Source organism: Lacerta agilis, chromosome 18 (genome assembly GCF_009819535.1).
Source record: "Lacerta agilis isolate rLacAgi1 chromosome 18, rLacAgi1.pri, whole genome shotgun sequence".
NCBI classification, from domain to species: Eukaryota; Metazoa; Chordata; class Lepidosauria; order Squamata; family Lacertidae; genus Lacerta; species Lacerta agilis.
Window position 1 is genome coordinate 4,688,120 of NC_046329.1, and position 26,302 is coordinate 4,714,421.

The 26,302-nt window shown below is 48.4% G+C and overlaps 1 protein-coding gene across 1 annotated transcript; it reads left to right on the plus strand.

Annotated features, from left to right (window-relative positions):
* Window positions 1–1,340: 1,340 nt before the first annotated feature.
* On the plus strand, window positions 1,341–25,653 carry LOC117039595 (perilipin-3-like). The gene is made up of 8 exons (XM_033136759.1): window positions 1,341–1,476; window positions 12,673–12,737; window positions 14,413–14,608; window positions 15,332–15,414; window positions 18,381–18,876; window positions 21,000–21,199; window positions 23,643–23,774; window positions 24,369–25,653. The coding sequence occupies exons 2-8, from the start codon at window positions 12,690–12,692 to the stop codon at window positions 24,960–24,962; spliced, it is 1,749 nt and encodes a 582-aa protein (XP_032992650.1). The 5' UTR covers window positions 1,341–1,476; window positions 12,673–12,689; the 3' UTR covers window positions 24,963–25,653.
* Window positions 25,654–26,302: the final 649 nt, after the last annotated feature.

Sequence of the window (26,302 nt, forward strand, 5' to 3'; positions counted from 1 at the left end):
CCTCCTGGATCAGGCTAATGACCAGAACAGTGGCGTAGGAAGGGCGGGGCGTAGGGGGTGCTCTGCCCCCGTTTCCAAGGGAGGGGGGTGACACTTCTCGGCCCCTCCCCCGCCCCGGACAGGGCTGCCCGACCCGCCGCTCGCTCGCCTGCTCGTAGCAGCGTTGGCCGGATCCACTATGCATGCCCAGAAATTCTGGGAATGCACAGTGCATCCGACGTGTCACGCCGTCACAACGCACGCTACATGACGCCCTGCCCCCAGGGGGGTGTCTCCGTGGGGCAGCCCCGGGCGGCAAAGAGGCTTCCTCTGCCGCTGGATCAGACTGTCTCTCCAGAGTGGTGCATGCCCTGGTTATCTCCCGCTTGGACTACTGCAATGCGCTCTACGTGGGGCTACCTTTGAAGGTGACCCGGAAACTGCAACTAATCCAGAATGTGGCAGCTAGATTGGTGACTGGGAGCGGCCGCCGAGACCACATAACACCGGTCCTGAAAGGCCTACATTGGCTCCCGGTATGTTTCCGAGCACAATTCAAAGTGTTGGTGCTGACCTTTTAAAGCCCTAAATGGCCTCAGCCCAGTACACCTGAAGGAGCGTCTCCACCCCCATCATTGTGCCCGGACACTGAGGTCCAGCGCCGAGGGCCTTCTGGCGGTTCCCTCACTGCGAGAAGCCAAGTTACAGGGAACCAAGCAGAGGGCCTTCTCGGTAGTGGCACCCGCCCTGTGGAACGCCCTCCCTTCAGATGTCAAAGAGATAGACAACTACCAGACATTTAGAGGACATCTGAAGGCAGCCCTGTTTAGGGAAGCTTTTAATATCTGAAGGGCTATTGTATTTTGTTGGAAGCCGCCCAGAGTGGCTGGGGAAACCCAGCCAGATGGGCAGGGTGTTGTTGTTGTTGTTGTTGTTCAGTCGTTCAGTCGTGTCCGACTCTTCGTGCCTTCCGCAGTCGGAGATGACTAAACAACTAAACAACAAAATTTCCTGCAACAAACAACTTTATTATTTCCTCACCGGCAAGCATTCCTCTCTGCCTGTGTTTGCAACAGGTAAAGTCTACTCTTCTCTATAAAACCAAGATTGCCTAGCCCTAACCAAAAGGGCTTCTATAGGTAATTGACCTTTATTATCCCATTTATATGCCCTTGTTTTGGGTGCGGGGACTCCTCCTACTGGACGATTCTGGGATCTGTCCCCTCTCACCTAGTTTCAAAGTCCTTGCAGCCACTGCAATGAGCAAAGCACACTGGAAGTTTTGCAATGCAGTGTGCTGCTATTCCTACAGATGTTGCAATGCTCCACCCACCCCTGGTGTTGTTGCTCCTGGGAAGGTGTGGGAAACTCCCTGGCTGTGTGCCTCCTCTTCCACCCATCACATGTCTCTGGCAATTAGCTATATTAGAAGGTTTTAAGCGCGTCAGCTGTGCACAGGACTGTTCCGGAGCCAAGAGGAAGGATCATAAGGAGCAGGTGAGACTGGTGGCATATTGTGCTGGGACGGGGGCAGGAGGCGGCCGGATGAAGCTCACTGGGAGACCTCGGGGGACCAGCCTCTGTCTCTCAGCATAACCTACCTTGCAGGGTTGTTGGGGGGGGGAGAAAATGGAGAGGGGGAGAACCTCTTCCTTCGAAGGGAATCTGGGATAGAAACTGTAATGGCAGCCAAAAATAATAATATGGTGAGATGCAATTATGCTAAAAAGGTAAAGAGAAATGGGACGACATTTCAGTTGCGTCCTAGGGTTAGCTTAAACTTTGAATAACTTTTTGGGCCTATTTAACAATTTAAAAAAAACAACCAGCATTTCCCCAGATCTCTCCCCAAAAGGCACTTTGCAAATTGGTGTTGTGGGTCTGTGCCTGAGTTCTTTGAAATGCCTTTGTTGTTGTTGTTCAGTCATTCAGTCGTGTCCGACTCTTCGTGACCCCCATGGACCAGAGCACGCCAGGCACGCCTATCCTTCATGGCCTCCCACAGTTTGGCAAAACTCATGTTAGTCGCTTCGAGAACACTGTCCAACCATCTCATCCTCTGTCGTCCCCTTCTCCTTGTGCCCTCCATCTTTCCCAACATCAGGGTCTTTTCCAGGGAGTCTTCTCTTCTCATGAGGTGGCCAAAGTACTGGAGCCTCAACTTCAGGATCTGTCCTTCTAGTGAGCACTCAGGGCTCTGCTCAGGTGATGTCTCTGCTTTTTAAGATGCTGTCTAGGTTTGTCATTGCTTTTCTCCCAAGAAGCAGGCATCAACGCCCCTAATGGGGATTGTGTTTTACCAGGCATGCGGTGTGTGTGTGTGAGAGAGAGAGAGAGAGAGAGTGCAAACTAGAGCAGTCCCCGATACTACACAAGCATCCTTCGATCTTTGTTGTATCTTCACTCATGTCTCAGGCACATCCAGTTTAAGACTACTGCAACTCAGCCTAGAGATGCAGTGCCTTTGAAACACATTTGGAGAAAATGGAAGCCAGTTGCAGAATGTAACTGGAATATACAGTAATATCATTCTGGTTTCCACTGAGGTGACCAGCTCCCGCCATCGGTCGCTGAGTCCAATTCAAAGGGTTGGTTTGGTTTTGAACTTTTAAAACCATAAATTATTCCAGAAATCAGGAAGATCCTCTCTCTTTCTTGTGCCTAATTCCTTAGATCAGGGGAAATAATAGGACCACTCTATTCTGCCTTGGTCAGACCCCACCTGGAGTCCTGTGTCCAGTTCTGGGCAGCTCAGTTTGAGAAGGGTATCGACAAACTGGTCTGGAATCGAGCTTTATGAGGAATGCATGAGGGAGTTGGGGATGTTTAAGATGGAGAAGAGAAGACTTGAGGGGTGGTAGGCTAGCCACCATAGAATATCTGAAGGGCTGTCATGAAATATGGAGCATGCAAGTTTGGGCAGGACCCAAACTAATGGATTCAAATGACCATAAAGGAGATTCCAGGTAAACATTAGGACGAACTTCCTGACAGTAAGAGCAGTTTGACAGTGGAACTGACAACCTCAGAAGATGGTTGCGGGTTTTTAAGCAGAGATTGGGTGGCCATCTATCAGGAATTCTTCAGCTGTGATTCCTGCATTGCAGGGGGTTGGAATAGATGACCCTGAGGGTCCCTTCCAGCTCTAGAATTCTATGGTTCTATGAATATATTATCATCTCCTATCCCCTTCCCCATCTTCACACTGCCTGATGTTTGCTGAGTGTCGTATGTGGGTTGGGGGGTCTTTCAAGTGGTGACATGGAACCTAAACCAAGTTCTTGGGACGAACTACTAGATCAGTTCATTGAAGTTCGCAGAATTAGGTCAGGAATCTCTGAACTACACCCGAAAGTGGTTTCCATAATTGCCAGGTGAACTCGGCAATGTATTAAATTCATTTCGGGGCAGAACTTTGAAGGATTTCCAGTTCGAATTCATTCTTTCACGTTTCTGGCTCTTTACACACTTTCGAACCTTGAACCTTAAAAGATCAGAATTGCTGTTTTGACGTTTCTTTAGTCCTATGTAAAATCCATACTTTGGCACAACAGCTAGAACATCCTGAATGGCTTGCATCCGTTTCTTGCTACAGCCAGGATGGGGAACCTGCAGCCCTCCAGATGTTACTGGACTCCAGCTCCCATCAGCCCCAGTCAGAATAGCCAGTGACCAGGGATGATAGGAACCGTTGACTTAACAACATCTGGAAGACCCACAGGCTCAGGTTCTCTGTCCCTGACCCACACCTCATGACTTGAATGCAGGTGTGGGGACGAGCCTTTGTCCCTCCAGATGTTGCTGAACTACAATTCCCATCAGCCCTGGCAAGCATGGCCAATGATCAAGGATGATGGGATTTGTAGCATCCGGAGGGACAAAGGTTCCCTCTACACGTTAGCACTTACTTGGGTCTCCAGCTGTTGCTGGACTACATCAGCCCAGCTAGCAAGACCAGTGGTCAGGGATGATGGGAGTTGCAGTCCAACAACAGCTGGAGATCCAAGTTTGAGAAACATTGTTTAGTGTAAGACTTAGGTAAAGGTAAAGGGACCCCTGACCATTAGGTCCAGTCGTGTCCGACTCTGGGGTTGCGGCGCTCATCTCACGTTACTGGCCGAGGGAACCGGCGTACAGCTTCCGGGTCATGTGGCCAGCATGACTAAGCTGCTTCTGGCAAACCAGAGCAGCGCATGGAAACGCTGTTTACCTTCCCGCTGGAGCAGTACCTATTTATGTACTTGCACTTTGACGTGCTTTCGAACTCCTAGGTGGGCAGGAGCAGGGACCGAGCAACGGGAGCTCATCCCGTCATTGCGGGGATTCGAACCGCCGACCTTCTGATCTGCAAGCCCTAGGCTCTGTGGTTTAACCCACAGTGCCACCTGCGTCTTTGGTAGCATGAGCAAAAGATGCTATAAGAAAGTTGCCTGTTTTTAAGGTGCCCACCAGTCTATTGTTTTCACGGCATGGTTTAGACTTTGCTCTTTTGGAAAGTGGGCTGCTAGTTATCTTGAGGACAGGTGTGGTGAACCTTTGCCCCTCCAGCCAGACGCTGCTGAACTCCCATCATCCTGGCACACATTGGACAATGACCAGGGATGAGGATGAGATGTCGTTGCAGAGCAATATATGGAGCGACAAAGGTCCCCAACCCCTGCTCTCCCTAATAGTAGGGATGGCCAGAATGGAGATATGCCTGTAAGCTTTCGTATGCATCAGGGGTGGGGAAAGAGTGGCCCTCCTTTTGTTGCTGGACTCCAACTCCCATCAGCCCCAGCAAGCATGACCAATGGCCAAGGAGGATGGGAGTTGTGGTTGAGCCGTCTTCTGGGTCCCAGAGAATGACAAGGCAAAGGGACGGATCCTTTACACGGCGGGTATGGAACCATAGCCGTCAAGTTTACCATAGCCGTGGTAATCCCCCCCCCCCCCAGGCAACAAATTAATTTACACCAGGAAAGAGCTCCCAGGAAAGAGAAATCAGGGCAGAGAAAAGAAAGCACTTATTCACGCAGCACACGGTTAACCTCTGGAACTCCCTGCCACAGGGAGCAGCGACGGCCACCAACTTGGATGGCTTTAGAAAAGGATTGGGCAAATTCATGCAGGAGGAGAGGACCACTGATGGCTTCTGGCCAGGTTGGCTCTGCTCTGCCTCCAGTTAGGGGCAGCAATGCTTAATGCTTGTTGCCAAGAAACATTCGTCTATTTTATCTTCTTCTTCTCTATATATCTGTCTGTCTGTCTGTTTGTTATTAGGCATTTATATTCCACCTTTTTTCTCCAAGGAGCTCCCTGGTCCTAGTCCTCATTTAATCCCCACAACAGTCCTGTGAGGTAGGCAGGCAGGCAGGCAGGGCTGAGAAAGGCAGGGACCCAAGGAGACCCCGGACTCCAACTCTCCTTCCCGGAAATAAGGGAAATTTAAGGGATATCAACAATAAGGGATAGCTGCGGGAAACGGCTTGGAATAAGGGAGTTTCCCGCAAAAAAGGGGAGACTTGACAGCTATGTATGGAGCGCACATTTTGGAAGGACACCCTGGACCTAATTATTCCCCCAACGCAAAGATGCGTGGGTGCCTTTCAGATCACTTACAGCCGACTCATTCCATCAGAAGCTATCATTACCTTCCTATCCCGCAAGGGACTGATGAAAGGTGTGCCATAGGTTGTGTCAGCAGCCAAGTGTGTAATGAGGAACAGGCCGCTTTACTCTTGTAAGTGGGTGGATTTGGGCTCGAGGTCCAATGAAGGGAGGGATGTCCACTGATTCCACTACCCTGCTGACCATCCTTGTATCCTTTCCAGCTCCTCCGCCGAATGCAAGACCTTGCCCTTTGCTGAAACCTAGGCACGTGGGCAACCATTTGACAATATTCTTGGGGCCACCTGCTAATGATGGGCACGGCCCGATGCAAAAACGGACAGAGCAATTAATGTAAATGTTTTGGGAGTCTAGTTTCTACACACAAACACACACACAGAGAGAGCTCCCTGCCTCGCATCTAGGCAAGCAAGGGGCACGAGGATGTGTGCACACATTTCGGCAGGCTTGGGGGAACCCCAAGGAGTGCAAATAATATTTAGGGGAGGCATGAAGCCTTGGTGGGGCAGCCCCCAAAACAGCCCAATGAGGACTGAACATGCTCAGCGGCCATGGGATGGTGGCTGACTGGTGGTAGGGGTGGGGTGGGGAGAAGGAATGGAGAATGGAGAGGAGGGATAATGGATTGGAGTGTCTGGAATCTTGAAGCGCAGAGCACCACACTGCAACACTTGGTTGCAGTCCCCACTTGCAATTATGTGCAAGGTGTGTTACAAAAAACTGGTTTGGCAGGTCCCTGATGCTAAGATGTATAAGACTGAATCAGATAAGTGCTGGGTATGCAAAGGTTCTTTCATATGTGGTGGACTTGTAAAAGGGTAAAAGAGTATTGGGAAATGATCCATAATGAATTGAAAAAAAAGTTTAAAAGTACTTTCCAAAAACAAAACAAAACCCAGAGTCCTTTCTCATACCAAGGTCATACCAAGAACAAACTTAGTTGGTCTCTAAGGTGCTACTGGAAGGAATTTTTTTATTTTATTTTGTTCAGAGTCCTTTCTGTTGGGGATAATTCAGACTGAAATTCCCAAGTGTCAAAAAAGGTTATTTATGTATGCCTCTGCTGCAGCCTGTGTTTTTTTAGCCCCAAAATGGGAAACGAGCAAGGTCCCAACTAAAGAGGAATGGCAACTTAAAATTGACAGAATTTTACAGATCGTGTATCTGAAGAAGTGTGCATGCACATGAAAGCTCATACCAAGAACAAACTTAGTTGGTCTCTAAGGTGCTACTGGAAGGATTTTTATTTTATTTTTTTATTTTGTTTTGACTATGGCAGACCAACACGGCTACCTACCTGTAACTTGTCTAAACAGGTGTGTCTTCAAGAGCAGGTGGAATGATGGGGCATCTAATATTTCAGCATGGATCAGAGGAACGGTGTGTGTGTGTGTGTTTGTGTAAGGTGGAGGAAGCAGGGCAGAACAGGCCACATTTTGTTATGACAAGGTTCACCTGCCCACAGCCATCTACCAACCATCCACCCATCTCGTTCATGCCACCTCTGTCCCTGAGGAAAACAAAATATCATTATGAGGTTACACAATTGCGTTGCCCAATCGCCCCCGCGTTAGATCAGATGATGGAGAAAAAAAAAAAAAAGCTTCGAGGCACAAAAGATGGTCAGATGTCCAGGTCAGATAACACAATCCCACATTTGCTTGATGTTTTAGATGGAGACGATGATAGATGTGTTTTGAGCTCAAGTCAGGGGGGTGAGTCATCCCCACATATACGATGGGATGCCCTGAAAGCAGGTATGCAAGGGGGTAATGGCGAAGATTTTAAAACATCGAAATGTTTAAAAAGAGCATAAGGAAAGCTGGAGCCCGGCCGCTGTGAGAATTTTGGTAGTGACATACTGGGAAAAAAAGAAAAGCCTTCCAGTAAAAAGGAATGGTTTAGTAAGACTATAGAATATATTGAGCTGGCAGTTTTTTCCCGGGCTATCTAAAGAAGGGATGCGACATGAACAGGTTATTCGCTTTGTAATAGCTCTTGTAGAAAAACCATGGGGGAAAAAGGGAAAATTTATTTTCAAGTTTAAAGGTATTATCTGAGTGGATATCTAATATTGGTTTCAGTGTAAAAGTTGGGAAATTGGGATATTTTATATTTCAATGAGGATACGGTGGAGAGCAGGTGTAGGGAAGTCAATTATTGTATAAAATACTGTATAAAATAATGTACAAAACTTTGTACAAGAATTATTGTTTTGCTCTGTTTTGTTTTGTTTTGTCTTGTTGTTGTGGTTAGTGAGTTTGATTGTTAAAAACGTAAAAATGTATAAATAAAAATTTAAAAAAGAAGAAGCAAAGCTGGAGCCATTTAGCCCAGCATCCTGTCCTCACAGTGGCCAAACACATGCCCCGAAGGGAAACAGCACTCTGCCACCCGCAATTACTTGCAGGTTCACCTGAGAGCTTTTCTGGGGCTGGTTCCCCTTCTGCTTCAGAGTCTTCATCCTCACCTGCTGAAGATGAGGAATCTGACCCCCATGGTCATGACACCGGGGATCTCAAAGCTGAAATATGGCAAGTCCAACAGGTTTTTAGGCTGCATGCTATAACTAGTTTGGATAGATCCTTGCACCACATTTACAGGTGAAACTCGAAAAATTAGAATATCATGGAAAGGTTCATTTCTTTCAGTAATTCAACTTAAAAGGTGAAACTAATATATGAGATAGACACATGACACGCAAAGTGAGATATGTCAAGCCTTTATTTGTTATTATTGTGGTGATTATGGTGTACAGCTGATGAGAACCCCAAATTAACAGTCTCAACTTTGGGGTTTTCATCAGCTGCACGCCGTAATATCACAATTATAACAAGCAAAGGCTTGACATATCTCACTTTGCATGTCATGAATCTATCTCATATATTAAACTCCAGTAGCTAATGATAACAATTGCTTGCATAAATGGACTTTTCCACGATATTCTAATTTTTCAAGTTTCACCTGTAGAATGGATTTTTTTATGACTTTGGGGAGGAGGCTCCTATTCTACACATGATCCTAGAATCAAGGTAATGCTAACATCTGGCAGAAACCTAGAATAATATAGACCCATATATTTACTTAATCTGAATCAAAAGGAGATTACTGCTATTCTCGCCTGTAGACTGAATAACATTACCACTAGTATCATCAGCCCAGATGATACCAGGGTGTCATATATCCATAGCTGTCAACTTTTCCCTTTTCTTGTGAGGAATCCTATTCGGAATAAGGGAATTCCCCTTTTAAAAAGGGAAAAGTTGACAGCTATGCATATATCATTGGATCTAGCCCACAGATTTCTGAATAGTAGGACAGCAGAGCAAAAGGAATAGGAACCGGTTGGTTTTGATCACGCTGGACTTGCATAAAGCATTTGACCAGCTGGAGTGGCTGTTGCGTCTAAATTTTCTGAAGCTGCCTCATCTGAGAAATAAGTTTGTGGGTGCTATTACAAAACCTTACAGTACCTCAAGGGCAGTGCTGAGAAACCAATCATTTTAATTTCTCTGTGTAGTTAGTTTAGTTTCTCTGTGTAAACATCTCAGAGCGGTTGCTCACTAAACAGTTACGTCATATAACCTTCATGCAAACTTTGTAGGACAACTTGGGATAAGCATTCACTAAACAAGTCATCTGGGAGAGTCCCCATCTGATTAATAATAATAATAATAATAATAATAATAATAATAATAATAATAATAATAATTTATTTGTACCCAGCCCATCTGGCTGGGTTGCCCCAGCCACTCTAGGGGGCTTCCAACATATAAAACATTATAATAATACATCATGATAATGTTTTATTCTATTTAATTTGAATGGGATAGTGGTGTTTGTTTTCTTCCATTTTGGACCCTTAATGAGATATAATATTGCATCAGCTGTTGTGTCATTTTCCTTGTTTGGGTGTTCTCTCTGGTCCCGAGTTGTTGCTTTATCGGTGCTTCTGTTGGACACGTGCAAATATTTGTAGTTCTCGGTAAGGGAGGGCAGTGGCAGAGTATCTGCCTTGCATGCAGAAGGCCCCAGGTTCGATCCCCAGAATCTCCAGGTAATAATAATAATAATAATAATAATAATAATAATAAATTTTTATTTATACCCCACCCTTCCGCGCCAAACCGGGCTCAGGGCGGCTAAAACCAATAAAATCACAACAAAAACATAAAAAATTCATTAAAATGACAGATTAAAATACAATTTAAAATTGAATTTAGACTGCAGCCTCATTTTTAAGTAGCCCACCAATCACACCAAAAGAACGAAACATCAGGGTTAAACTGAAACCAACCCAAAGGCCAGGTGGAACAGCTCCGTCTTGCAGGCCCTGCGGAAAGATGCCAAATCCCGCAGGGCCCTGGTCTCTTGTGACAGACCGTTCCACCAAGTCGGGGCCAGTACTGAGAAGGCCATGGCCCTAGTTGAAGCCAACCTAGCATCCTTGTGGCTCGGGACCTCCAAATAACTGAGGACCTTAAGGTCCTACCCGGGACATACCAGGAGAGGTGGTCCCTTAGGTATGAGGGTCCCAAGCCGCATAGGGCTTTAAAGGTCAAAACCAGCACCTTAAACTTGACCCTGTACTCCACCGGGAGCCAGTGCAGCTGGTATAGCACTGGATGAATGTGGTCCCGTGGCAAAGACCCCGTGAGGAGCCTCGCCGCGGCATTCTGCACCCGCTGGAGTTTCTGAGTCAGCTTCAGGGGCAGCCCCGCGTAGAGCAAGTCACAATAATCAAGTCTGGAGGTGACCGCCGGGTGGATCACTGTGGCCAGATCGGGGCGAGAGAGGTAGGACGGAGGATGCTCCCATCAGAGTAGAAAGGAATGAGCTTAGCTGCATCTCATGGGCCCAGAGGCAAAGGGTGTATAAGAGAAGAAGTTTTGAAAGGCAGTGTGGTGTAGTGGGCAGAATGCTGGATGAGGACCTGCAATGCCAGGGTTCATGAAAGAAAGATATTTGCCTAAGCCCTGAAAGGGCGTTAAAAGAACTGCCAGATAGGGAACGAGGAGCAGGCACAGTACTGTTGCATTCATGTCCTGCTTTGACACGTCCCTTGGGGAAACCTGGCTGGTCACTAGGACAACAGGATAGGTGCAACCTGATTAAGTAAGTCTCTCCTTTATGCTCTTACGATATGCGTTGACTTTTATATAGGCAGCCTGTTGAAGGACAGGGTGGAAGGGAGGTGCATTTTTTTTAAATCCGTGCTTGGGAGGATCGCCAGGTGTGGGGTGGAGTGTCAAAAGGACATGCAACGATGGCCATCAACTCATCTATAAAAAGAGGATTAGACCTGTTTAAGGAGGATGAGGCTATCTTATGAACTGATCCACACCCTGCAATCGTCCTCTGAGGACCTTCGTTGCGTGTCTCCTCTGCGAGAGGTGGCAACACGAGAACGGGGCCTTTTCCGCAGTGGCTCCCTGTTTGTAGAATACTCTCCCCAAGAAGAAGAAGAAGAAGAAGAAGAAGAAGAAGAAGAAGAAGAAGAAGAGAAGAGTTTGGATTTGATATCCCGCTTTATCACTACCCGAAGGAGTCTCAAAGCGGCTCACATTCTCCTTTCCCTTCCTCCCCCACAACAAACACTCTGTGAGGTGAGTGGGGCTGAGAGACTTCAGAGAAGTGTGACTAGCCCAAGGTCACCCAGCAGCTGCATGCGGAGGAGCGGGGATGCGAACCCGGTTCACCAGATTATGAGTCTACCGCTCTTAACCACTACACCACACTGGCTCTCAAGGAGGCACTTGCCTTGCACTTTCATAGCATATCTTCAGGCACCAGGCAAAAACGTTCCTCTACAACCAGGCCTTGGAGAGCCAGTGTGGTGTAGTGGTTAAGAGCAGTAGACTCGTAATCTGGGGAACCGGGTTCGCATCCCCGCTCCTCCGCATGCAGCTGCTGGGTGACCTTGGGCTAGTCACACTTCTCTCTGAAGTCTCTCAGCCCCACTCACCTCACAGAGTGTTTGTTGTGGAGGAGGAGTTTGTTGTGGAGGAGGAGGGGAAAAGGAGAATGTGAGCCGCTTTGAGACTCCTTCGGGTAGTGATAAAGCGGGATATCAAATCCAAACTCTTCTTCTTCTTCTTCTTCTTCTTCTTCTTCTTCTTCTTCTTCTTCTTCTTCTTCTTCTTCTCCTTCTCCTTCTCCTTCTTCTTCTTCTATATTGGCCCGAGTTCTTGGTCTGCTTCTTATTGGTGTACATAATAACGAGACTAGATGACCCAGCATGCTGTCACTACGTTTCAATGGTCTGGTCAAGTTTTGGACAGACAATATTGTTGTTGTTGTTTTTACAAAGCTGCAAGATGCTCTGACGGCTGCAAAGAGTCCGTGGCATGACAGGGTGAGGGGCAGGAATCTTCCTAAACTGGCTCCTGAAGGTCTTTTCCGACTCTTAAAAATCCCTTTTCAAAGAGGGATCGAAGCCTAGCGCTTTTCCCAGTTGCTTTTCTCCTCAATTCCATTTTTAAGCTAGGAGAGATTAGACACTGTAGAAATAAGCAGGCACATGGTGTGACCTAGTGACTTATGTGGGACACAAATGTTTGGCAAACTGCGTTGCATTTGCCGGCACACGTGTGTGGGGGGGGGGGGGCGATTGGGGCCGGTGAACATCCCTTTGATGTGCAGTCCAGGTTTCATCATCCTCACCATCACCCTAAGTAGTCAATCTTTTAGCGCCTTTTATTGATAATGTTAATACTGTATTTCTTGTAAACGGCTTAGAGGTCTTACTACCATCAAGCAGTAGATGCATTTTATTAAAGAAAATAAATAAAAATTGGGAAACTTACAATGGGAATGAGGAGAGGAGATCTGTAACAAGAGACCTAGGCTTCTCTTGCTATCGCCATTGGGGAATTTACCTTTTACACTCCCCACCCCCCTCCAGAAATCTCAGGATAGTAGGTTGGGCTGCCAGGGAGTTTGAACCCTGGGACTCCCTGGGCCCTGGTTGGGCGTCAGGCAGAGAGATCAAAGCTAGCATCCCTTAAGCGTGTTAAGAACAAGAAGCAAAACCCACCACCGTTCTTGATCACCTTTCCATTCTTTGCCCCCTCTGCCTTGCAGGTGTGTTTGACTTTGCCATGGCCACTGATGTCAAAGGAGACGGCCAAGAGGCTCCACACACAATGGTAAGTGAATATCCACCAATGGCCGTGAAGCATGTCCTGCAAACATGGCCCTGAAACAGAGGTAGTCCTAGCAGGAGGAAGGCAAAGAAGAGGGTTTGGGGATCTCTTGAAGGTCAGCGGGAAAGGCAGATCTGACCTGTGCGGGGCATGTATAGTCCCTCTAGAAGCGCCCTGTTGAACAAATGCGAGCAGAGGCCGGTCTATTGACAGGAGCAAGCCAGCAGATCACACCAAGTAATTTGGAGTGAACTCTTTATTAGCAACAGCAGGATCTGCGCAGGAGTGCCAAGGCCAATGATCACAGCAAGCCCATCTCCAGCAGGTCTTGCCCCCATGAAGCAGTTGCTGAGACTGAAGGTCTGCACCTCCCCAAAGCCAGGATTCCCCCCCCCAAGCAATCTGAGACTGCTCCTGCAAGAAGCTAACTTCTCTGCACTCTTCATGCCTCTACTGGTTCTAAGAGACCGGGGGGGGCAGGGAGGGAGCTTGTCACAGCGGGATGAGGAGACACCCGAGACACTTCACCAGCCGGACTCATCTCTGCCTCTTCACCTCTGGCTGGATGCAGAAGCAGGGGCATAGCAAGGGGACGGGGGGCGGTCTGCCCCGGGTTCCATAGTGGAGGGGGTGACAAATTATGAAGGAACATTTTTTTTTGAATTTTTTTTTTAAATGCCTGCTCCGAAGGTCTTATCTTACTATACTAGGGATTATATAGCTATATATGAAATTTCATGCATATCGGTTAATATCTTGACCCTCCTCCACCAAAACAGCTGTTCACTTGGCTGTTTTCCTATGTCATGAAGGCTGAAATTTCAGTTCAGAGAACACTTACTGTTCCCAACCCTGACCCTGTGGAAAGCCATCTGATTAGACTTTAATCTGATTTTGAGATGTTTTTAGGAGGTAATTTAATTATTGTTTGATTTTATACCAATGTTATGTATCTGATGTTAGCCACCCTGAGCCCGACTTCGGCCGGGGAGGGCGGGATATAAATAAAAGGTTCTTTTTTTATTACTTGTTATTATTCCTTTGTAAGAAAATATGAAATAGGTAAAACCATTTTTGCAGGGGGGATCAATGGGGGGGGGGTTGACAAGAAATTTTCCGCACCAGGTACCACCTGACCTTCCCATGCCTTGGGGGGGGGGTGACAAAAATTTTTTGGCCCCGGGGTACCAATTTACCTTGCTACGCCCCTGTGCAGAAGAGTGGTGGGAGGAATCGGCTGGGTAACCCCCAAAGGAAGCAGACTCAGAGCCCAGGGAATGGTGGTAGAACAATGATGAATGGTCAGAAGCGGAAGAGGGAGCAGACTGGGAGGAAGATATGTCGGAAGCAGAAGAGGTAACAGGGTTTAGTGAGCAGGAAGAGGCTGTGGCAGAGAGCAGTCCAGAATTAAGAGGCAGAAGAGGTGGGATTCCAAGAGGCCGAGATGAGGTGTGTTTGGGTCAGGCTGCTGAAGAAACCAGCTGGTTTCCAACCCCCTCCTGATTTGACCAGCTACCCTGCCCCCCCCGATCTATAAGTGCAACAATCCACCCTGTGATTTTCAGATGAAATTTAATAAATAAATGGAGTAAATAAAACTTTGCGAAGGGGCTCTGCGCCCTTCTTGAATTTTGCCTGCTGCGCTGTAAAACTCTCACCGTTCTCCACCTTCTTCCAGAACATCGTGACCAGAGTGACCAGCCTCCCCCTGGTCAGCTCCACGTACGACATTTGCCACTCTCTGTATAACTACGCCAAGGAGAATTACCCGTTCATCAATTCCGCCTGCAGCGTGGCGGAGATGGTGGCGGCGGTGGCCGTCGGGAGTGCCGTCGGGGGCGCCCAGCCGCTTCTCGGCCACCTCGAGCCCCAAAGTGAGTCCTTGAATGCCACGAAATGGGGGGGGGGAGTTGTGGTGTGTGTGATGTAGGAGAACTTATTTTCTGCTTGGCACCTGTCTGTCTTGGGAGACAACCGAGTTCACCTTTGGAGGTGAAGTCAAACTGTTTGTTTGTTTTTGCTGCATTAGCAGCACCTAAGTGACCACCCTGGAGTGCAAGCCTGGTCTGTGTGTGTATAGAGGCTCTAGATTTGTGTAGGGTCCGCTCCTTAGCCATTTCTTCCCCCGAAGATGTCCTGCAAGGCCTGCATAAAATTATAGAGTTGACGGTGCAATTTTTATAGAAAAAGAGGTGCCGGAATTCACGCACCTCGCTCGTTCTCTTAGAATGGCAATGGTGCCCACCCAAGAGATGCCAGAAACAAGTTCTGGTGAGTTTCGGCTGGGAAAAAAAAGCCTTGGAACTAGGAAGAGACCACAAGGGTCATCTAGTCCAACCCCCTGCAATGCAGGAATCTTTCACCCATTGTGGGTCTCGAACGCACAGCCCTGAGATTAAGAGTCTACCAGCTGAACTATATCCCTCAGCGGATATAGATTATTGTTTTCCGTGGGGTTTTGATCGTGGTTTTGTTATTTTCCTGCCTTGGAAATGTTTGCTTTTAAACGATAATAACAATAATTTGTGTGTGTGTGTGTGTCTGTGTGTGTTAACACACACTGAATTTGTGTGATCTGCTTTCTTCCCTTCTGCCAGTTGCTGCTGTGAATCAGTATGCTTGCAAAGGGCTGGACCAGCTGGAAGAGACTCTCCCTATCCTTCACCAGCCGGCCCATCAGGTACAAGTATTTCAATTTATTTATTTGCATTAGCCATGTGGCCGTAGCACATAGTAAAAGACCAGGCAGTGGCCTGGCACGATTATACAAAGAATACAACAGATACAGTTAAAACATTGGAGGTAAAATCGTGCTGGAAAATACAAATAAAATAAAAAGCAATAGCAGGGCATCACAAAAGAGTCCATGTCAGGAAGATACATAAGGCTAAGGCTAAGGGAAGTTGGCCAAAAAGGTGGTCCTGAGTTTCAGGGCCTGTAATATGTAGATGACCACTCCACGTGAAATCAAGGGGTTGGCATCCGCCAGAAGATATTTCATGCGGTCATCGTCCCTGGCGATAGTCGGCGGAATTAGAGGGAGAAGCCTAGATCTTATTGAGGCATATAGTGGGCAGTAGAGGAAGAAGTGAATAAAGTCCTCTATCTTTCCATTGTTGCATGGGCAGAGTCGAAGATCCAGAGGGGTATTGGAAAATACACTGTAAGAATGCTGTGGGAATGGCATGAAATCGAGCTAGTGTAAAGGCCCTTCTTAGCGCAGGATTTATCAGATCACTCAAATTGTGGGCCAGAGATCTAACTGCCTTCACGCGAGGGAACCACGTGGAGAGTCTGGCCGCATTAGATAGTTCTTGATCAAGAGCAAGAGTCCCTAGCAAGAATCCAGTCGCGAATTTTGTCTTAGGTACAAGTACAATAATAGAATCACAGGACTTCAGAGTTAGAAGGGACCCCCGAGGGTCATCCAGTCCAACCCCCTCCAATGCAGGAATATTTTGCCCAACGTGGGGCTCAAACCCATGATTCTGAAACCGAAAAGTCTCACGCTCTACCGATTGAGCTATCGTCCTAGGGAGGCCAGTCGTGGGTGGAGCCAGAGTCTAATTACCCAAGGTGCCCTACATGGTTCTCCTCTGCATTCTCATCCTCACAACAACCCTGAGAGGTAGGCCAGGCAGAGAGGCAGCAACTGGCCACTCCAGGTTACCCAGTGAACTTCAAGGCCAAGTGGGGAGATTTGAACCCTGGTCTCTCCCAGGTCCTCCTAGTCCTCTACACCACACTGGCTTTTTAAGCTGTTAAATCAGTATTTCTCCCATTCAAATTAGACTAGAAAAGACCCCGATGTTGGGAAAGATGGAGGGCACAAGGAGAAGGGGACAACAGAGGATGAGATGGTTGGACAGTGTTCTCGAAGCGACTGGCATGAGTTTGGCCAAACTGCGGGAGGCAGTGAAGGATAGGTGTGCCTGGTGTGCTCTGGTCCATGGGGTCACGAAGAGTCGGACACGACTGAACGACTGAACAACAACAAAGTCTCCACTGTAGTTTTACCCTGACAGAGCTACAATTCCCACTATACTTTAGCAAATTTTTTCATCATCAACCTTTTATTGGCATCAAACAAACAAACATACATACATATAAAACAGTAGCGAAATAATACTTTCGCAGTGGGGCAAACTATATTAGAAGAGGAAAGAGACAAGACTCCGCTGTCCGCGGTCACGTCTCTGGGACTCCTGATGACTCAGACGACTGCAGAATATTACGACGAGAAAAGAGCAAATGTAGGTATTGAGCTACCAATTTGGTAAGCTCCTGGTCAGTTCCCTTTAGTAGGAAATGCAAGACTTCCCGCTCTGGTCTCCTTCTAGGGATACAGAGCTGGTCCAGGAATTGGTGGCGGAGATCGACGTAAAGTTTGCAGTGAAAAACCATATGAACAAGGCTTTCCACCTGATGGTCATCGCATGGACAAAACCTCTCGCCCTCCACCCTGCCTGAAAACCTTCCCCATAGGAGGTTCGATGGATTTGCGTTGAACCTGGCCAACGAAAAAGCCCTTCTTTCTGGGGGGTTCAGTAGAAAATCAAGATAATTACAATTTGTTTCGTGTGCCCACGGAAGATGAAAATAGAGAGGGGAACATGTTTTGCCTGCTGCCTCTATGAGTTCTTGGCGCTCGATGTCCCACAACCTAGTTTTTATTGTGGCCTTAGCAGATAGCAAATTACAGTCCTTGAGATTCTTTGATGGGGAGCTCACCAGCTTTAAATGTTGTTCTTTAGATCTATGGTGCTGATCTGCCCAGAGTTAATATGGTATTATTCAGCTCCTTTGCACTGCAACTAATGTGGTATAGCTGTTAGACCATTGGGCAAGTTACCAGAGACCAGGGCTCAAATCCAGTCTTAGCCATGAACCTCACTGGGTGACCTTAGACCAGTCAAAATCTTTCAGCCTAACCTACCTCGCAGGGTTGTTGTGAAGATGAAATTGAGACAGGGAAACCATGACAGGAGTGAGCCGGCAATAAATCACACTGAGGAAGTTGGAGTTAACTCTTTATTAGCAAAAAACAGGATCTGCACAGGAGTGTCAGGCCTAATGAGCACAGCGACCCCTATCTGGCAAATATTGCCCCCCTGAAGCAGTTGCTGAGACTGGAAGTCCCCACCTCCCCACAGCTGCCTAAATCCCATCCTCGGCAGGGTTCCCCCCCCATGCAATCTGAGACTCTGCCTGCATGAAACAAACTTCTCCCCTGCCCTCTTCATGCCTCTCCTGGTGCTGGGAGACCAGAGAGAAGGGGAGCTTGTCGCAGCAGGACAGGGAGACACCCATGCCTCTTCACCAGCTGAAGTATCTCTCCTCTGCTGGTTCAGCTTCTGGCACTGATTCTGGACTCCCTTGTTCGCCAAGTCCTGTTGCCTCTTCCACATTTCCTCCCAGTCTTCTCCCTCTGACCACTCATTGTTGTCCCACCACCACGCCCTGGGCTCTGAGCCTTCTTCTCTTGAGGGTTCCCCAACTGGTTCCTCCCACAGTTTCTTTGCATCCAACCAGTCTGTGGCAGCACCTTGGGCTCCTCAGAAGAAAGGTGAGGTATGAATGTAGTAGTAGTAGTAGTAGCAATAATAATACTGAGTTGACCTTTGGTCTGCCTCCTTTCCTTTCTAGGTGATTGAAGACGGTGTCACCATAACCAAAACGGTCCTCAGTTCCACGGTCAATGTAGCCATGGATGCCGCTTCCGGGGCCAAGCAACTCTGGTCGAACCGAGTATCTGAAGCTGTCGATCTCACCAAGGACATTGTCCAGGACAGTGTCAACTTGACCAAATCGGTGGTGAGCTCCACCGTCAACACCGCAGTGAACGCCGCAAACGAGGCGAAGGAGCTCGTGACCCACAGGGTGGCCGACGTCGTCAACCTGAGCAAGGAGACGGCCCAGGACAGCGTGGAGCTGACCAAGTCGGTGGTCAATACCGCCCTCCAAGCTGCCCAAGAGACGAGGGAACTTGTGGCTGGCCAAGTCAAGACCTGCGGGCCTGTCCAGGAAGGCATTGAGATGACCAGCCTCCTGAAGCAGGCGTTGAGCAGCGGTGTGGACGTCATGTTGGGGAAGACGGAGGATATGGTGGACTACTACCTCCCCATGACTGACGAGGAGCTAGGTGAGAATGGGCTTTGGTGCTCTGCAGCATTGGCCGACACTTTGGGAACTGTAGTTCGGTCAGGATTATGGGGGTCTTCCAGCAGCTCTCAGCACCTCTGACAAACTACACCTCCCATAATTCAGTGGAGGAAACCATGTGGTCTCCTCGTGCTTTAGATGTATGGTGTGAAGATAGCCTAAGCCATTGACAGGTTTTTATTGCTCAGCCAAATACAGCTTATAGCCATGAACAAACAACACAAAGCCGAACAGGTCTCAAAAACATATCATAGCACATATGATTAAAGCATTATAAAACACTTCACAAATGGTGGAAAACTCAGGGAATAAGACTCTAGGGCTTTCCTGAGTCGAGAGGCTTTTAGTGCAAACTTCGCTGTGTTAAACGTAAGAGGTTTGTTTGAGCTAGACAGCCGGTAATTGGTTTTATTTATTTTTTTACATATTTTTAATTAAAGATTTCTTGGTTTACAACAGGTAATTGATTCTATCGATGTCACTAAAGGTGGCAGTCGACTCGAGGAGGTTCTTTTAAGTTTTTAGCCCTCGGAATTTCATATAACTTACAATATGACGAATGGTGTCCTCAAACGACTGACACCCCCAGTTACAGAGGAGCTGTCCTCTGGGGATTTTTTTTAGATCGCCCTTCCGGGAAGTTGGTTTTCATTGTCTGCAACCTCAAGCCTGTGAATGCCGTGAGAAGGCAAGGGTAATTAATCCCAAGCGGATATTTGAAACTTGGTTTTCATGACAGGATAGATGGTGGAGAATCCAGATACCACAGGTGCCGTTTCGTCAAGAGCAGGCATAGGCAAACTCGGCCCTCCAGAGATGTTTTGGGACTACAACTCCCATCATGCCTGACCACTGGTCCTGTTAGCTAGGGATGATGGGAGTTGTAGTCCCAAAACATCTCTGGAGGGCTGAGTTTGCCTATGCCTGGTCAAGAGTCCCTGCAGATACTCTTTAATAAACCTTCGGCTACACTGCGCAGTAGATTATAGGAGGGCTACTGGATCAAAACCAATTTTTTGAAGCAATATATGACAACTTTCTGTCCAAGGAGCCTCGGAGGGCGATTGCGGTTTCTCTGTATGCCGAAGCCTATATATAAACTATGGGGGGTGGGTGGGTGTCTCTCTCCCATAGGAGATTGTGAGGGCCACCAACCTAGATGCTTTTAACAGAGGATTAAACAGAGTCATGGAGGAGGAGAAGTGGCCACCGCGAGGCATGACGGCTGTGCTCTGGCTCCACAACTGCAGTAATGTTTCTACACACCAGTTGCTTATGGAGCCAAAATGGTACCGCTCTCACACACAAAAGGATGGGTGTTAGCAGGCTTGAGGGGGACTCCCCAACTTCTGCAGATCATAGAATTGTGGAGTTGGAAGGGGCCCCAGCCATGAGTCATTTGGTCCAACCCCCCCCCCTGCAATGTACAAATAATATTTTTGGGGGTGGGAGAAAAAGAAGAAGAAGAAGAAGAGTTTGGATTTGATACCCCGCTTTATCACTACCCGAAGGAGTCTCCAAGCGGCTCACATTCTCATTTCCCTTCCTTCCCCACAACAAACACTCTGTGAGGTGAGTGGGGCTGAGAGACTTCAGAGAAGTGTGACTAGCCCAAGGTCACCCAGCAGCTGCATGTGGAGGAGCGGGGAAGCGAACCCGGTTCCCCAGATTACGAGTCCACTGCTCTTAACCACTACACCACACTGGTGATGTGCTTTTACTTAAAATGCATCTCTGGGTTATTTGTGGGGCCTGCTTGGTGTTTTTACATGAGAAGAAGAAGAGGAGGAGGAGGAGGAGGAGTTTGGATTTGATATCCCGCTTTATCACTACCTGAAGGAGTCTCCAAGCGGCTCACCTTCTCCTTTCCCTTCCTCCCCCACAACAAACACTCTGTGAGGTGAGTGGGGCTGAGAGACTTCAGAGAGGTGTGACTAGCCCAAGGTCACCCAGCAGCTGCATGTGGAGGAGCGGGGAAGCGAACCCGGTTCCCCAGATTACGAGTCCACCGCTCTTAACCACTACACCACACTGGCTCTCCTTCCAGATTTGCCCATCTTTCCCACCCACACGCTGATGTTTATCTGTTCGTATTTCTTGCAGTCAAGCTGGCCACGGAGGTGCAAGGTTTCGGAGAAGCCTCCTTGGAAGAGCAGAGCAAGCGGCAGAGTTACTTCGTCCGCCTGGGGTCGCTCTCGAGCAAAGTCCGCCGCCGCGCTTACCTGCATTCCCTGGGCAAGCTGCATCTCGTCAGGGAAAAGACTCAGAATACGCTTTCTCAGCTCCAGCTGGTGATCAACCTGGTGAGTCCGGGGCGTTCATACTTAGCAGGCACGACCCAACTGCCTCCATGCCGTTGTACCGCGCTTCTCTGTTTTCTCCCTCTTCCACAACGCCATAGATGCCACGCACCCCAAGTTCTTGTGCTGTCCCTAAGGGCACCTGGTGGGCCTCTGCGGGAAGCAGATTCCGAACAAGAATATAAGAGGAGGCTGCTGGATCAGGCCAACGGCCCACCTGGTCCAGCGTCCTGTTCTCACGGTGGCCAACCAGATGCCAGAAGCAGGACCTGAGCAGAAGAGCGCTCTCCGAAAGGGCGAGTTAGAACCCCACCACTGCCAAGTGTCATTTATCCCTCAGACGGTAGAGCATGAAACTCTTAAATCTCAGGGTTGTGGGTTCGAGCCCCGCGTTGGGCGAAAGGTTCCTTCATTGCAGGGGGTTGGACCAGATGACCCAAGGGGTCCCTTCCAGCTCTGCAGTTATAGGATTCTATAATTCCCAGCAATATTGGCCAAAAAGAAGAGCCCTGCTAGATCGGGCCAATGGTCCATTCGCTGGTGTAGGAATGGGCGGGGCATAGGGGGCGGGGCGCCCCGGGCAGCGGGATCCCGATAGGGTTCCATCTCGGCACGCCCCGCCCCCAGAACGCGCGCCAGCTCCGCCCCCGCCTGCTTCCCGCCCCCCGGTGCCGGAGCACGAAACTCCGCCACTGGGTCCATCATCTCATTCTCACAAAGGCCAGCTTGGTGTTTATGGGAAACCAAGAAACTGGACCTGAGCTACCCTCCCCAGTTATCATTCCAGTGAGAAATGAGTATGTCTAGCGGCCACAGAACGACGATGGACGGGGGGGGGGGGGGAGAGAAACACAGAAAATTGGGTGGATCAGAATGGAGTATCCTGGAAGCAGACAGGAGCAATTCCACACACTGCAACATTTTGTTGCAGCTCCCCCTTATTTTAGATATAGATACGTGGCTTACATAAAATTTTGTGAGTTGTTTTTGTTTTTATCATGTATTTTGTGCTTTTATATTGTATTTTTTTTATGTAATGATCCGCCCCGAGATCTGCGGATGAAGGGCTGTATGCAGATTTAATAACTAAAATAAAATGCTCAGTAACAAATAGCAATAAAAACCAGACATTAATTCAGTGGGCATAAAAACAGGGGGGTGAAACCAGCAGATTTTAAAACCAAATGTACCGTACATGATGAACATGTTCCCTTCTAAGTAGGCTTGTTTGTGTATATAAACATATTTGCATTTAGTCAGTTATGTTTTACTCTGGATTGTTGTATTTGATGTTTGAATGTTTTGTAAAACGCTTCGAGAGATTTTTCTTACAATATATAATGCGGTATAGAAATGAAATTAATAACGTATACCGTATTTTTTGCTCCATAAGACGCACTTTTTCCCCTCCTTAAAAAGTAAGGGGGAATATCTGTGCGTCTTATGGAGCGAATGGTGGTCCCTGGAGCTGAATTGCCCAGGGGCCAAAAGAGGATCATGCTTTTTATTTTACAAAGAGAAAAGGGGGTGTTGAAAGGACCTCGCTCAGCAGCTGATCAGCAAGAGATCGGGAGAGAGATAAGAGTCCCAGGCTCCCTTTCAGCCCCGCCCTCCCTTGCTGAATGTGCTGCAGAGGGAGGTTGTTTATTTCCCCAGAGACATGTGGTTGGCTGATTAGATTATCTGTCTGGAAACTGTAGAAAAGGCTCCCTTTCCTTTAGAAGCTGCAGAAATGTGAGTTGAACCCCATAAAAACGGGGCTTTTCCACTTTGCTTTTCCCCCTTTGCAAAAGGAGCTTTGCTTATCCCCCTTTGCAAAAATAGCTGCAAAACTTTTAGCTGATCCTCAAAAAAACAGGGTTTTTCCCTCTGCAAAAAAGGTGCAAAACTTTTAGCTGATCCTCAAAAAAACAGGGCTTTTCCCTCTGCAAAAAGCTGCAAAACTTTTAACTGATCCTCAAAAAAACAGGGCTTTTAGAGGAGGAAAACCAGAAAAATATTTCCCCCCCTTGTTTCCTCCTCTAAAAACGAGGTGCGCCCTATGGTCCGGTGCGCCCTATGGAGCGAAAAATACGGTACGTTATACCAGTGGTGGCCAAACTTGGCCCTCCAGCTGTTTTGGGACTACAATTCCCATCATCCCTGACCACTGGTCCTGTTAGCTAGGGATGATGGGAGTTGTAGTCCAACAACACCTGCAGGGCCAAGTTCGGCCATGCCTGCGTTATACGAAGCATAACACTGACACACGTTGCATTAAAACTTTTATTGTTGACATCCATTTTATCTCCCCTCCATGTTTTTGCATCGTTTCATAATCTGGTTTTATCTCTCACTTAGAGAGAAGCAGTGTTAAAATGCAAAAGTTATTATCTTCCGTTTTCTTTATCCCCTGACCCACCACGTCCTGACTTTCTGACTTTCTGCTCCCCACTTGCCTTGGCAGGTTGAAGCTGCGCAGCAAGGCATTGGGAAGCGGCTCCAAGAGGCTCAGGAGAAGCTGAGCCAGCTCTTGCTCGAGTGGACCCAGGCACAGCCGGAAGAGAGGCAGGCCGCAGCCGGAGGAACACAGCCAGAGGTACTTCTCATCTCTGCATCGTAGCAGTGACAAAAAATATGCTTCAAAAGCTGCTGCTGGTTTTTTAAAATTGAGGGGAACTACAAGTTAGTTAGGACGCGGGTGGCGCTGTGGGTTAAACCACAGAGCCTAGGGCTTGCCGATCAGAAGGTCGGCGGTTCGAATCCCCGCAATGACGGGGTGAGCTCCCGTTGCTCGGTCCCTGCTCCTGCCCACCTAGCAGTTCGAAAGCACGTCAAAGTGCAAGTAGATAAATAGGTACCACTCCGGCGGGAAGGTAAACGGCGTTTCCGTGCGCTGCTCTGGTTTGCCAGAAGCGGCTTAGTCATGCTGGCCACATGACCGGAAGCTGTACATCGGCTCCTTCGCCCAGTAAAGCAAGATGAGCGCCGCAACCCCAGAGTCGGACACAACTGGACCTAATGGTCAGGGGTGCCTTTACCTTTACCTTACAAGTTAGTTGTGCTCATCAACTGCAGCGGGTCTACTCTAAGTAGTATGCAGTTGGGTATAACCTTATATTTGAATTGTGTGAACACCAAAGGGCTCTTTAATCAGCCTCCCCTCTGTGATTGTGTTGTTTTGCCCTGGCAGGTTGAATCGGGTACCCTGGCTATGCTTCGCTTTGTCACCCAGGACCTCAGACCGGTCTATGCTCACTTGGCATCCACCATCGAAGGCCTGCCCAGCAACATCCGCGAGAGGGTGGCCCAATCCCTGGGCAACCTCTGCCAGCTCCACGCTTCTTTCTCCTCGGCCTCGTCCTTCCAGGACTTGTCTTCCAGCCTGCTGGCGCAGAGCCGGAACAGAATCGCCCAGGCGCAGGAGGCCCTGGAGACGCTGGTGGAGCACGTCGTCCAAAAGACGCCCTTGAACTGGGTCGTGGGGCCCTTCCGGCCGTCGGCAGGCACCGAGATGGAAACCGAGAGCCAGGAGATGGAAATGTTGGCCCCGGAGGAGCCCATGGATGAGGCCGAGGCCGCAGTCAAATCAGTGAAGAAAAAGGAGAAGGCAGAAAGCGAGGGTGCAAAGGCAGCTCAAGCCTTGGTGGCAGGAAGTCCGTTGTCTGGCGTGGCCAGGAAAGCAAAGAAAGAGATAAACGAGGGAGAGGAGATGAAGAAGAAGAAGAAGCAGCCCAACAAGAGCACTCTGAATCAGATCTCCGATGCTGCTGAGAAGCAGGCATAAGAGTCTGGGGCTGTTCCAGCACCCCAAAACCAATGGTTCAGCCATTGCCATTTTGCACCCACACACTGCAAGAAGCCAATCCGTTAAAGGGAATCAAAAGCAGGGAGCCCAAAGGGGGAGGGTGCCCTCTGCGTCTCTGCATGAGTTCATGCTCCAGCTGCAGATGCACCGGGACAGCCTCCTCTCTCAAAGCGTGGGTTTTTTCCACTTCTAGGGTGTGAAGGCTGAAACGTGCCTGTTTTTTCATTTGGTGGTGGTTGCGGGGAATGCACCAGTTATTAGGAGCTTCGTTAAGTGAGAGCAAGCTGAATCTTGCACGGATCAGGCTGGCTGATTTATGTGCTACGGTGGGGAATCCTGGGGCCCTCTGGATGTTGCTGGATGGACAGCTTCCATCGTCCCTGATGGGAGCTGAAGTCTCATAAATGCTCATCCTCACCAATTCTCTATAGATAGCTGCGTACGTGGGTCTATGTTTAGACACCCAACCGCCGTTGTGGCACACAGGCAGGGGGTTTAAAACCTCGGGTGCTCACCTTCTGTTCAAAACAGAGTGGCTAGTCCTCATTGTTGCAGAGATGAGCTTGGAAGAGAAGCAAAAGAGGAGGACTGAAGAATGAAGGTGGACGTTCACAAGGCTTTGTGAACATGGTGGGTTTCAAGAAGGGTTTCGGAGGTGGGGTTCAGTGTGTGTATTGTTTCAGTGGTTTTGCGTAGCTCTTGCCTGCCTTACCCTGTGGAGGGAAAAATAAAATGTCCTTTTGCACAGTTTATGCTGATAGCAGACTCCTGTCTTTTCTGAGTACAGAATCCGAGTTCCTCAAGAGCATTTCAGTTGGTTCCTGCTGCTTTGAAGCGCAATATGCAAGCAGCCTGAGCAGCAAGGATGTTGCTAATAACTCCATGGAATTTTTTTAGCTGGCAAAAAATAATAATCTGCTAGCCTAACTGCCTACACATGCTTCTGGGAGTCACTCGTGGCCTGGAAATGAAAGGAGCCAACATTAAAAAAAAAAGAGTCCCCAAGGGCCATCCAGTCCAACCCCCTGCCAAGCAGGAAACACCATCAAAGCATTCCTGACAGATGGCTGTCAAGCCTCCGCTTAAAGACCTCCAAAGAAGGAGACTCCACCACACTCCTTGGCAGCAAATCCCACTGTCCAACAGCTCTCACTGTCAGGAAGTTCTTCCTAATGTTTAGGTGGAATCTTCTTTCTTGTGGTTTGAATCCATTGCCCCGTGTCCGCTTCTCTGGAGCAGCAGAAAACAACCTTTCACCCTCCTCTAGATGACATCCTTTGATATATTTGAACATGGCTATCACATCACCCCTTAACCTT